At 37.0% G+C, this 14,590-nt stretch overlaps 1 protein-coding gene across 2 annotated transcripts in view; it reads left to right on the forward strand.

The window, feature by feature from the left end:
* LOC5575457 (cAMP-dependent protein kinase catalytic subunit PRKX) overlaps positions 1–14,590 on the forward strand; it is a 251,102-nt gene that overhangs the window by 24,129 nt on the left and 212,383 nt on the right. The window contains exons 2-3 of one of the 2 annotated variants that reach the window (XM_001661926.2): positions 1,764–1,865; positions 10,221–10,880. In XM_001661926.2, coding sequence (XP_001661976.2) covers positions 10,624–10,880 — 257 coding nt within the window. In that variant the 5' untranslated portion in view covers positions 1,764–1,865; positions 10,221–10,623. The remainder of the gene's footprint in view (positions 1–1,763; positions 1,866–10,220; positions 10,881–14,590) is intronic. The other variant, XM_021848840.1, reaches the window with a different exon arrangement.

A 14,590-nucleotide genomic window follows, 5' to 3' on the forward strand; every position in this document is an offset into this window, starting at 1 on the left:
CCAATGGTTACGCAGGCGAAAGATTTCCATGCGGTCGTTTGTATGCTTTATGGACACTTGAAACTCTGAAGTATGTGGGCATGTTGTATACACTTTTTTTCTTCCTCCCAGAGAGCGAGGGCGAGGATTTGCTCGAATGGTAACAAACAGACCATCACCCACTTGTTGCGCGCGGCGTTCGGTAGCTTCTGGCGCTTGGGAGACGAATCAAGCGTGATAGGAAGCCGTAGCACGCGTTTGATGTTTACTTTCGAGTTGGGAAAATCGCACTATTATATTGCTTCGCCCCCATCGAGAGAAGAACGTTCTCCCCGCGGTCGGTGATGGTTTTAAACGAGGCGTAAAACGTATGACTGACAAGTGCACGGGTTGGAACGAGCATCAATTAGAGTGGGTATCGGAGTTCGGCGAACCTGGATCGTTCCGGTTATACCATGGAGGTCGAAATTCAATCAGAACGAAAGATTGTCCATTTCTCGCATAGCTTATGATCTCGCTCTAAAAACCAATGGTAACCGAGTGTGTAGCTCTATGTTTTTAAGTGAAAAAAATGGACCATGATAAGAACTATCACCACTGGGAGATAGAGAAGGATATTCTCTTTATTATAGCATTGTTATATAACGTGTAAATCTATTCGTTTATTCAGTTACAACAAGCTACACTGGATTACCAATGGCTTTTAGGGCGAGATCATAAGTTATGCGAGATTTTACTAAGGCTAGAATATTAATTAATTATTAAAACCGAAAACCAAGGAAGGAAATCAGCGCGCCAAACTGTTTTATTGAGTTGGTCTTATTGTTTTGTCCGCAGCTATATATGACGATGATTATTATACAATATACAACAATATCAAATTGCAATACATATTCTTAAATTAGTACTTGTAAATGAACTTTCAGCTTCGAATAGCTCATTCCGAACCATTTCCCATTGAACTGTGAATATCTCGAATGATAAGAGCAATGCCCTGTTGTAAAATTTCAACGAAATAAAAAAAAACTAATTCTCGAAAACTTATTCATACAGACTCAAGTCAAAAAAGTATACAAACTTACTTTATCGATCCTACGTGTTAAGCAGGCGGACTTCTACACGTACCGCTCTGTACCAACTCAACTTTTCACTTTTTGAACGTTTAATTTCCGGATTTACAGAACGACGAAAGTAAGATTTTCAACTTTCGCAACCTAACCACTACTTTCGCCGCCCCGCTGTATGGAGAGACAAAGTGACTTAACCACGAATCAAAACAAAACACTACTTGAGTCGATTTTACACTGGTAGAAAAACGTCGCAAGTAACTGAATAAAACGGCTTATCATTTTGTCATAAAATTCTTGTGTGAAATAATAGGAACTCCATAGTTTTTGAACGCGAGCTCATTGTACGCAAAATTTAAGAAATGTACACGTCGAAAAAATGTTAAAAAGGTAATTCATTTCAAAACAGTATTAGAAGACAGGTTGTGATTATTCTGAATTAATTTTCTCAAAACCGTATGAAAGTTACTTACGTCGATTTGAAAAAGTAATCGAGAATTCCTCTCTAATGCGCGAGTAAAAACGAGCCAAAGAAAGTCTTGCCCCAACAAAAATTATCGCTAGTAATTAGCGTCTCAATTCAAGTGATTTATTGAAATTTTGCGTCTCGCACCTTCACCTACAAAATACGAGAGAAGCGCAGAAAAAAAACCCTCGATTACATGCATACCAAATGGCAATGAATAATAAAAAAAACTGTTTTTATCTCTTTGGCAGCTTCCTCGCACTCGGTGAAGCGCGCGAGTTCACGTCATATCAACGGAGCAACATCGCGCGGATCAGCAATAGCAGTAGGAAGGGCAAAAGGTTTTTGTGACTGTAAGAGAAAAGGAAATGCTCCATAGAAAAACGACAACTGATCCATGATAAATGAAGCTATTCACCATTGCAAATTTATATCATGTTTCGTAAATAAATGAAATTGCTCTATAAATAACATCAGTGACACTGGTAAAAACATAAAATTCTAATTTAAAGTTTAATTTAAAAACATACCATTAACACTGCAATCGCTGCACTGTTATATTTTGTACAACACTGTTCGAAAAAACTCGCTTTTCGTTTACAACAGCTGATTCTGGTGTTGGCAAACTGCGCGACGACTGGAAGGTTAATATAAAAGTATGCTCCATATTTATTTATTGGTTTGTTCTAACTAAAATGCTCTTCATCTTTTCAATACGGCATAATAAATGTTATAAGATGCTTCAGTATGCGCCATAGATAATACTGCTTGTATCCATAGCTACAAAATATTGTTTATAATAAATTAGGTAGTTTTATCCATAAAAATAAATTGCGCCATTAAAATATATCATCATTGTTTATCTTAATCTATTCCATTTGTAATTGTTTATATGACTACAAAACTGATGTACCGTAAATTCGGGTGAAATGGGCGAAGTTGATCACAATGCCTCACGATTTTATTTCTTACTTATAGAGTACAATATAAATGCAACCCATAGTAATTAAACGTTGTTTCTCTTAAATGTTGTCAAATTGAGTGTGGTGAAGTTTTTTGAGCTAAAGAATATTTATTTATATAAAGATAAGGCAAAATTCCATAATCATGCTCGGTAAGGTATTGACAGAAATCTATGAACTTCTATTTAAACAAGGATTTGAACATTAGCCTGGGATACGGTTGTATGAAAAATTTAAATTCTCGCTCCAGTCCACTTTTTGGATTGCATTTGAGTCCCAAAACAACTTTGCAAAATTTCAACTCGATCAGTGAAACTATATTTTAGCGCCAGTCGTTCAAAGTTTGTATGGAACTTACTATGGGAAAACTTACTTTTGCAAAGAAAAATCGCCCATTGTCCTCCATAAAAATTCTGAATACAGATCTCGATAGGTACCGTTTTGATTCATATTACGGACACTTAAGGACTCAGGGAAATATAACCCAACATAGAGCATACAAAATAAATCATTCTATATGATTCCTTAGCGCTATCGAGCGTCCTAAGCCCTTTACTTTCGAACGGTGGGTGAAGAATACGCTTCCGCAACTTCAATAATTTTAAATAAATCAAAATGTGTGGCCTTTTCATGATTCTGATTCCGGACGCTTCCTCACTTTTGCCTCATATTCCGGACATTTTGAATCGAATTCCGGACAGCTCAAGATAATCATTAATGGAACAGTCAAATCATCAATCGAAATCGTTAAACCACCAAAGAGACATCTAAGGTAGTTGGGCATTATAAATTATCAAAGATATTTATGGAAAAAGTTTACTAAAACGAGCCTTGGAATTGAGAACTTTTGAACAGCAAAAATTGAAACATTTCGCGTGAAATGTTTCCCATACAAAGTAGAGTGTCCGGAATTTGAAGCTGTCCGTAATATGAATCAAAACGGTATTTCTAGGATGAACAACATTGCCGAAGACCGCAAAGCAATCCTACGCTTGTGAAAAAATGTATTATACATAGACTATTCGGAAATGTTTCCCGATTTTGTTATTATTGTTATTCCTTTACGTGTTAATCAACGTCGCCGTGCCAAAAGGTTTTTATTTATTTTTTTTTCACGAGTGTCGAATTGTTTTGCGGTCTTGGGCAATATTCTGTTAATAAAAATATATAAATATTCATCGTAAAAATACCTATTGAAGTCTGTATTCAGAATTTTTATAGAGGTCAGTGGACAGGAGCGAGAATCTTAATTTTGTCCCACACTATTGAGCACCATGCTCTGTAGGAATTCGTCAAAATAAAACACCATTAATTTCAAACTCCATTTTTTTCTTATTTTCAAACAAATTACGTACATCCGCACTTCACAGCATTCATCTCAAAACTGTCTTCATTCGGGCTCATGCACCTGTTTCATAACGCCAAAAATGGTCGTTTTTGACACCCACCCACCCCCTCATAACGCACTTTGTATGAATATTTTTCGAATTTTGTATGAACTGTAACAACTTGAGGACACTCACCCACCCCCTTCAGCGTTGTGAAATTTGTGAATGGACCCATTCAGCCGTTCACAGTTACATTAATCTACATTCGTAGATAATACTTTTTCTCTTGTTCGTTTCCCCCTCCTCGTCGTCGTGTTCGTGATTCATCGCTTCGCTTTCACATCACGCCGATGACATAGTAACGCGTGTGCGAGCGCGAACGCGTTGCGATCAAAGGTTTTCCTATTGTTGATATTCTGCTTTGCGGGTTCAGCATCAGATGAGCGCACGTATGAAAGCTCTTCAAGATCTGTTTCGCTCTCTATCGATGCACTGTTGTCGAACGTATTATTCGAGAATTTGAAGAATTTTCGCTAATTGTAAATGACATGTATGTATATAAAATGGTTTAATATTTTTTGTTTAGATAAATAATGTTTTATTATAAATGAACTGAAGAATTAATCTATTCGTCAATGTACTCAATATTATTGCCCAATTTTATATAATATATTTTCTTCACTTATAAATAAGCACGTATATCTCCTATATCCTAAGTAGTTTTAATGGTTATGCATTTTCCGTTTGAGCATATCAGGCTCCAGAAGTATCTATCAGGAATCAAAATCAGAAAATACTCAACAACTCAATAGCAGATTTCATCCATATGTTCTATCAATCAATAAATATCAATCACTGATTTTCTTATGCATTCTTGGATAAAACTTACCAGACTCTATAAGGATCAATCGAGCATTAAAATCAGAAAATTCTCAAAAACTCATTAGAAGATTTGTAATTATATGTTCTACCAATCAATAAACATCAAAAGCTGATATTTTTATGCATTTTTCGTTCGTGCTTAGGCGGCATCCACAAATTACGTAACGCTGTAGGGGGAGGGGGGGAGTAGGCTACAGCGTTTCGGCTCATACAAAAATTTGAAATTTTTCATACAAAAAGCGTTACAGAGGGGGGGGGGAGGTCAAGAATTTCCTATTTTAGCGTTACGTAATAAATGGATGCCGCCTTATCAGGCTCCGTAAGTATCTATCAGGAATCAAAATCAGAAAATACTCGACAAATCAATAGCAGATTTCATTCATATGTTCTATCAATCAATAAACAGGGCTTCGTGGCCGTGCGGTTAGTGTTGTCAGGCAATGAGCGTATCGTGTTATGGGGTGTGGGTTCGATTCCCGCTGCAGCCATTGAAACTTTTCGTGAGGAATTTTTCTCGGCTGTACATGCTGGAGCATGCTTGTAGGTTGTCTAGTGTTAAGTTGCAGTCTGTGCAGCTAAATGGCTGAAGACGGCGTCCGTGTCAATCAATAAACATCAAACCCTGATGACGCAACAATCGTGGCCGTATATTTTTAAAAACTCTGATAAATAATTTACAATTAGTTCAAGCAACAATTTTCATTCTCGTTCGCTATTAAAATATTATTTATTTATTTGGCACAGCATACTGCGGATTGTACCGTATGGAATGTAAATATTAACAATTTTCTGAAAACGAACAAGTTTGTGAGGATGCTTAAAATATATCCCAAACATAAATGTTATCATCGAAATTAGTACCAATTCTCTCATTTTGTTCAAATTATTGATTTTTTGTTAGATATCAGGAGATTTCTTTGTAAATTGGCTACATTTAGGCGTTTTCAGGGAATATTCTTGATTTTTTTTTATGTAGTATTTCCATAAATATTGGATTGTTAAAAATTTGGCAAGCATATTTGGATTTACGGAGCTCAAATCAACTGTTTTTTCTTCAGTTGAAATATGCTTGAAAGTGTTTTGTTCAACTCTTGTTCCGACAAAATTTTTGTTGGGTTGGGCATTCTAAATTTTCATAGAAAGCTGTAGAAAATTCATATTAAAACGGACCTTCAAAGTGTGAACTTTTGACCGGCAAATTTTGAAGCACTTCGTACGAAATGTTTCTCAAATAAAGTAGAGTGTCCGGAATTTGAAACAAAACAGTACATTTTTATAGCATACACGTGTATACACGCTATTTTTTCCGAATCTCGCCGTACAAACTGCCGAGAGCAAAGTTGTCATTTTTTGTCAAAAATCCCAGCAAAAATATTGCTGATTCTCGGCAATTGCATATAGTACAAATACCGAGTATTGCCATATTGAAGATTATTAGGAAAAATAATATATGTTTTTTACTTACCTCGTTAATTTGGCAGGCTCGGGTGCCGTTGGGCATAACAGAGCCGAAATCTTTTCTTTTTTACTTTATTTACATTTTATAATTTAATTAATAAATAATTAATATTTTAAAAACTTTTTTTTGGGAAGCTTTTTTTTGGGAACGATTGGACATAAGGCGACATATGACACGAATGAAATCACGGCTCAGGCCCAACCCCTTAATCCATGGTTTTTTCAACACATGTGGAAATATGGAATGCAGTCATTTACCCATTTCTCCGTCTATCCATTTCTGTTGCCAACTGATCAAGGTCTCCCGAAAAGCCAATGCAAAAACATCATCGAAGACGATTTGACGCTCGTAAACATCGCCTTCCTTAGCGCGTACCTTAGTCAGAGAGTCCGCTTTCTCATTGACCGGAATGGATCAATGGGATGGGACTCAACCTAGGGTAATACTGTAAGAGCGATTTGACAAAGCACTCAATGCTTGGCGTGTTCCATTCAGGATGTACGCTGAGTGATTCACCGGATTCATTGACCGAACAGCCTCCAGAGAACTTTAAGGGGGCAGGATCCGTCATTGATTTCGGAATTTTCAAAAGCAGTTTTTTCGTTCAAAATCAAAAAAATTGACAGGAAAATGTGTTCACTGTATTCTATTCTCCAACCGAAACACAGTGAACACATTTTGATGGAATAATTTGTAGTTTTGAACAGAAAAACTGCTATTGAAGTTTCGATGATGACGATGATTACGATGACGGAGCGTTGATCGTTAATAGACTGTCGGAAAAATGATGATAACCAATGATATCATCCATTTTTGACCCATCAGTGAAGAACTGTCGGTCCTCGCTGACATGCCCGAATTTACTTGCAAACATGGGAGGGAAAATAATATAAAATATATGAAGCGATCTTCAGAAAAGCAGCACATCATTATGTTTGTCATAATTTATATATTCGCATTTAACTTAACATTCAATTTTTGTAACGTATTCCAATTGAAGAATTTGCTGCCGGTGATGTTCACACATAGGAGCTGAAAAAGTACGAATAAAAAATGAAGAAACAAACAAGTTACGATAAACTTCAATAACATTAATATGAATCCGTATTAATTTCCTCTCTTCAATGGCTATATAACTTACCAATTTAGGGAAATTCCGTATCGCGGGATAATAAATTTCCAACTTCTGTAACCAAACATTTGTATTGTTGTTGTCCTGATGGATGGTGGTGAATAAAGTTACAGTTGCATTACCGAGACACAGCAATAGATAAAATAAATGCCGAAATATCGACAATCATGTTTCTCGATTTGAGTGTAAGCTGATTATTCAGCAGAATATTTTTCTGAATTTCGGTAAAATGTTTTGGTCAATGTCAGTAATTATGAGTTTATTGACGAACTATCAGCAAAATTGTGAACTACCGATTAGGATCAGTATTGTTTTCTGTCGAGTTCAAGAATCGGTTTTAAGTGTGTACCGTAAAACGGAGTATCTTTGATAACGCGGGTAACTTGGACAGAACGCGACCTACAACATACTAAACGAAATAAATTAAATTCTGTTGAGTAATCAATTGAGCAAATGGAATAAAAATCTAAAGAGTAGTAGTGTAACACTTCATATCAGAGCTATTTTCTTTCGAATCGAGAGCCACAAATCTTTATATTCGAATGATTTATTAGTTATTGTGGCGAGATTTTAGCTTTTTCTGAAACGCTTACAAGCAACCCTACAGCTGATTTCTCGGCGAAAATTTCGCTAAAAGTTCAATGCGCCGACTACATTGTAAAATGAGAATACCAGTGCAGCTGTCAAAATATTACGAAAAGATCGGCAATCCGTTGCCGAAATGATTACCGAAATTCAGCAGATATCCTTGATAGACTCACCCAATAATTTTCTCTGTAATTCACCACAAAAAAAAAAAAAATTCTATTTAGCTTTCTAAAACCAGACAGTAGCTGTTAATATATAATAAAATCACCCTTCAAAAATCTCAAATATCCGTTAAAAAATTTCGTAGTTTTTGAAAGATCTTTGCTACGAATATGTTCTGAAAAATCTCATTAACATTCCTGCTGATAGATTCCAGAAAATTTCGCCAATGGTTTGAGTGGAAACAGTGAATACTTTCAAATTTCCCCAATCCCATGAATAGTTTGCCAGGAAACTTCTCAGAAACTTTTCGAGAATCTCACCAGGTAGCTGGCATAATATGTCAAGGATCAGCCCTGAAAAATACCTACATACATCGTTAGGAAATATGGACAGAATTGCAAAATCAATATTTTATAAGTAATTGTGTAAATAAAATAGGGTAAGTGTACCAGTTTTGGCCACCCTAAGGAAAAATATTGTTTATTTATAAATCAAAAGACCTTTGGTTACTGTCTGGACATTAAACGAAAGCTTTCAATCCATGCTCAGCAGGGAAAATATAAAAACTAATCAGAAACTTTGTTTTTGTATTAAAAATGGTGGTGGCGAATACTGGACCACTTGCACCAGTATTCGCCACGATTTTAATTTCGGTTCCTGAATTCGCCACTTACGTTGATTTCTTATAGAGGGTGGCGAATTCAGGAACAGGTGGCGAAAAATAGGTGCAAAGGAGCAAAAAGTTTAAGGAAAATGATTTTTTTCTATTATTTTCTGAGAAAATTTTGCGGTTTCCAAGAATGTTTCCGTATCATCTCAAAGCAATTTAGCAAACACTAAACAATTGGCAACCATATATGAAGTAAAACGGTATAAAATCTGGGGTGGCGAATAACTGGTACATGGCGAATACCGGTACACCTTCCCTAGTTGTTTTATTTTTCTAAAACCAATCTATCTATCTATTTGTTTATTTATATAAATAAAAATGGAATAGTGTTTGTATGTCATGAAATGGCTTGAGAACGGGACAACCGATTTGCACAATTCTTTCACTGTTGTCTTCTTAAAGGGCTTCGACGTGTTCGTGTAACGAAATAGTTTAGGAAAGTTTTCGGAAATTCTATAAAACGGGAGAATACTTGTAAGTCATTTTGTATGGGTAGTATCAAAACATTTTTCAACAGCCTACTTGATGGCAAGACGAAGTTTGCCGAGACCACTAGTTGAACATAAAACTCCACTAATAATGAACTGTTGCATAACAAGCGAGGTGAAAAATTACTCTCATTTATTTATCAATACAAAAATAACACTTGTTAACAAACGGCTTCGCGGACCCCCTGAGAAGTCTTCACGGCCCCCTAGGGGTCCGCGGACCACCGGTTGAGAAACCCTGTCATATAAACTCAGAAGCTTTTCATTTTCACATTAAACTTTGAGAAGGACGTGTTTCAGCGTTGTTTTCCATTTTGACAGATGTGCTTTGCCGAAATTCGGAGAAATCAATCTTGTGCTGATTATTATGGCATCTTGATTTTCGTCTTTCCAAATTGTCGTTAGAATTTTTTGAATGTTAAAAATAGCCAAAAAACAAAAAAATGACGAGGCACCTCCTAATCTTCTCCAAATTGAATGAAAATGTGTCTGGTAGTTTGTATGGGTATTGCAATTAAGAATAGGGGGTGACTGGTTGAATCCCATATATTTAGATTTTTGTGAAATGGCCTAATGCATATTCACAGTAACTTTAACAGGAATAGAAAAGATTTGGAAAAAATCGATTATGAAATGGTAACAGCAAAAAGTTCTTCCCAAAAAGGGGCAGAATAAATCGGGTCAGTACTGTACATATAAATGTTTTATATCAATGATGAAATTTCTTGATAATTATGGTGTAATTTGATTTGTTATGGATAAAATTAATACTTTTATAGAACAAATTCACACATATTGGATACATTTTGTATTCCTTAAGTGTATGTTGTATTTTGATTTTTTAAGAAGTATTTACAATTTTTAATTGTAAATCAGAAAGTTCGTTCTACCGGTATGTACTACAGAAAATCTTTTTTAGAGCAATTTAATTTATTCACGGAACATGTCACACATTGTAACAACGAATAACTACTTTTATCATGGACCTTTTTTATTTTCTAATGAGCATTTTCTTTTTATATTGATGCATTAAACAGGTTACCAGCAGAAAGGAAGTGCGCGAAAGACGACGACGACGCGGCGGTTGGTGAGGTGTTGATGTGCCAAAATCAGTTCGACGACGCGCGAGAAGATCATCCACATTAACAGAGAGAAGCAAGAGCGTGTCCGTCGAGGGTGAAGAAAAAAATTTCCCAAAAACGTCGATCGGCAATCCCCGTTGATCAGTGTTTCAACTTCAAGTGTATCTGGCCGCAAGGCGAAGAAGAATAGAAGAAATTAGCGGTTACCGGTTAAAGTGGAAGGAAATTGGTGAACGAAAGTGAATATTGAAACGCGTGGGGCGGAAGTAGGTAGATAGTGGGTGGAAGACTTCGCGATCGTTTAAAGGGCTAAAAGGCGGGCCAGAGTAGCCAGCTGAAGGACACAGAGGGTGGAAAAATGTCCTCGTCGCCGCTGTTGACCAGCTATACCTTGCGTATTCGTAGTGACACCAGTCCGGTGACGGCTACGGCCACCTTTACGCCCGTCAGTGGCACCTGTAGCAGCTCGCTGAAGAAGCTTAGTCTGAACGACGCTTCTTCGGCGAGTACTAATTCGGGCGAATCGACGGATCCACTGGAGTCGGATTTCAGCGCCGAAGAGGAGGAAGAAGAAGAAGAGGAGGAGGAGGAAGAGGAGGACAGTAGACGGTTCAGGTGAGTGAATTATCTGATGGTATCTAATTAGGGCTAATTGTATTAAAAGAGACAAATATTCGCTAGCTTTGTCAGCACCTGTTCACACTTGTCCGTCTATGATTTTTTTTTTTATAGTAGTTCTCACTTCTTCCAAATCAGTCTCCCACGAATAGTGAATCCTAAACTAAAATTTTGCGCGCTTCCAAACCGCATAGCAAGTTTTTGGGCGTTTTCGCAATTGGTTAGTAATAATTTGATTTCATCCTTCAATGCTGAGATTAGCTCCTGAGAGTTTTTTTTTTCAAAATTTTAGACGATTTCCAAAAGGGGTTTCCGTTTCTTTATTGAGTAAAACATTTGGTGGTAAAATGAATCAGAGTGTTCGGGTTGATACGGAGGTCAATTGGAGTGAAAATATCAACTCAAACTAAGATTTTAGACAACCACGTTTGAAAATAAGAGCTGACGTAACTTTTAGCTCGAAGGTTTTGAGGTTTTTCAGTGATGTAAATATCGTTGTAATACAGAGGCGCGTCCACGTTCGAAACCATGAGTAGGACATGCGTTAGCAAATATTTTGTGCACAGTAATCTAAGCAAAATTTTAACTTGGATTGGAAATTAAAAGTTATTAAAGGTTCAAACGCAAGTGAAATTTTGGTCGGTTTTGAGTTGTGTAAATTATACTGTTTCCAAGCGTTCTAACGATATATTCAGGTATTTTTTTCGTTAACAGAAAAAATCACATAATTCTTGGAAGACTCACTTGTTTTTTTGACTCCCATACAATTTGAGAAGAATGAAAAATATGTGAAAAGTCTTCAGAAAAGTTTTTCTTAAAACTAGGTTTTTGTCACTGACACCCCTATGGTTCTAACCCTCTCATGTTAATGCAAGTCGTTTTCCAAGATTAAAAAAGCTTTTTGTCTTTACCTGGCTGGTGACGACTGAATGCTTTTAAAATAGGAAATTGAATACCTCTTGCTAAGAAAAAAAAACTCTATCGAATCAAAAAAGGCCGAAAAGAGACCAAACTGCAACGAAGAAACAAAACAAAACGAAACCTAATAGGAGCCGAGAGATAAGAGTATGATTCTTCATAGCATCAGAGCAGACATTTCTTCAAGATCTACAACTTTTTTTTAGAATTCTTCGTGACTTTACAACAAGTATAACTTCATGTGTCTGTTCATGATTTTCTCTAGGAATTTCATCAGCAATTGTTCAGGTATTTGTCCGCATGTTCAGATAATTACTCCGAAAATTTACAAAGGAGTCCATTAAGTGATTATTTTCCAAGAATTTTGTTTAGGGTACCTTAAGAATTTAATCTGGATTTTCCCAAGGAAATGGAATTACTTCAACGATTGAGAAATCATCTGAATTCCTCCAAAAAATTTTTGAGACGTTTTTCAAGAAATTCCTACAAGATCCAATACATGCATCGATTTCGCTAGTACATCCTCCAAGATTCCCAATCAAATGGTTTTCGAAAACTAGATTAATAACTATATTTTTTTAAGGATTTTCTTGAAAATTATCTTTGTATAAGATTTTAACCAGAGATTTCTATAAAGATACCTTCAGGTTTGAGCATTCCTTAAAGTAAGTCTTGATTTTTTTTCCAAAGGAAAGTCTCCATGGCAAGGCCAAATATTTTTTTCTGAACAATAAATCAGGTATTTCTAAAGAAAATCCTAGAGTAACCTCTGTTAAAACTTGGATAAGTTCTAAAATCATCCTTAATGAACAAGGATTTCTGAAACAACTCCTGGGCTTTTGAGAAATTTAAAAAAAAATCCATGATAGTTTGCTAAGATTATCGAAAAAAAATCAATCGAATCTTGGGATAGCAGAATTTTCTAAAGAGATTTCTCAAAAAATGTTGCTGTAGCATAAACTAGTGTAAAAATTCGAAATTCGTATGTCAAATCCCGGTCAATACGACCCGAACACATTGAACGTTACTTTTTTCGAACACCTTAAGAAGGTTAAATAAACTTTTGGCTTTCTGGGAGGAAACGTGGATGAATTCATGAAGAAATCCACATAAACAGACGGCGGAATTTTAGCAGGGTTTCTCAAAGATTATTTGAAGCTATTTTTTTTTCAAACACTCTGGAATGAACGTTTGTTGATTTCCTCGAAAGAAATTCTGTAGAAATCCTTGGAAGATTTCCTAAAGTAACAACAGTAGAATTATAAAAACCGCCAAAATTGTCTTACGTAATTAATGGATTGCCCCTTAGGAGTGCTCAAAGATTTCGGGGAGCAAATTCTGGTGAAATTCTTGTAAGTGTCCTTTGAACCCCTGTAGACGACCCTGTAAGTATACTGAACAAAATCTCTATAATAATTTCTGAAGCTTTTCCTCGGGGAATCTGGGATGATTTTTTTATGAAGCCTGTAAAATTTTGCACCACAATTCAATGTAAGCAGAATAAGTAAAAAAGACACTTTGAAGACGATTTAAGAGACCTTAAGAGACCTTCCATTGAAAATAATTACTTACATTAAAATAGAGACCAAGTCTCTAATAATACGAAAGGAGAAACTGAAGATGCTTGAAAAATATTTCATCGCACAGAAACTCCATCATTGGAGTTTCTTCATCAATACTCCAAAAAAATATCTATCAAAAAATGATGCCAGTAGGAATTTGACCAGGGTGGTAAATGACTGGACAATGCGTACCATTGGTACTTCGCGTATCTGCAGGTATAAAATAGACCCCATTTGTGGTCCTTAGCCACTTGTCCAGTAACTCCTATCCCTACCTCCCCGTGGTGCCGCCTGGGATACGAGTAACCGTAGGGAAGATCGGGTAACCAACCCTGGTGGAACCTTGGTCGTATGCTGACAGGGAAGGGGGGCTCCTCTCCTCTCTTCTGAGGGTGTAGCTTATCAGAGCGTCTGTTCTCCATGTTAGGGGCGGCTCAAAACAGCGTCTGTTCTCCATGTTAGGAGCGGCTGATCATCGTCCTAGTGCCAGCGTGGGACTCTAAACAGTGCTGTGCACGATGATCCTCCGGCGAGACAGGGGGTTGGTGCAGGCCTTACAAGCCAGCCGTAAAAATCATCAGTACAGGAAGCATACAATGTAAATTCGGACCGGAACAATCGGCATAGACCCAGGCATCGAAAACGGACTAACGATTGGAAACTCGGATCATGGAACTGTAAGTCTCTCAATTTCTTGGGAAGTACCCGCATTCTTTCCGAATTATTGAGGGTCCGCAAGTTCGACATCGTAGCGCTGCAGGAGGTTTGCTGGAAAGGGTCGACGGTACATACGTATAGGGATGGTTATACCATCTACCAGAGCTGCGGCAATAGACATGAGCTGGGCACAGCTTTTATCGTGATGGGCGAAATGCAGAGGCACGTGATTGGGTGGTGGCCAATCGACAACAGAATGTGCAAGTTGAGGATCAAAGGCCGTTTCTTCAATATCAGCATAATCAACGTGCACAGCCCTCACCTAGCAAGTGACGATGACGATAAGGACGCTTTCTACGCGCAGCTGGAACGTGAATACGACGGCTGCCCAAGCCATGATGTCAAAATCGTTATCGGAGATCTCAACGCTCAGGTTGGCCAGGAGGAGGAATTTATTATAGGGAAGTTCAGCGCACACCAGCTTACGAACGAAAACGGCCTTAGACTGATTGATTTCGCCGCCTCCAAAAACATGGCCATACATAGTACCTACTTCCAGCACAGCCTTCC

Source organism: Aedes aegypti, chromosome 3 (assembly GCF_002204515.2).
Source record: "Aedes aegypti strain LVP_AGWG chromosome 3, AaegL5.0 Primary Assembly, whole genome shotgun sequence".
NCBI classification, from domain to species: domain Eukaryota; kingdom Metazoa; phylum Arthropoda; class Insecta; order Diptera; family Culicidae; genus Aedes; species Aedes aegypti.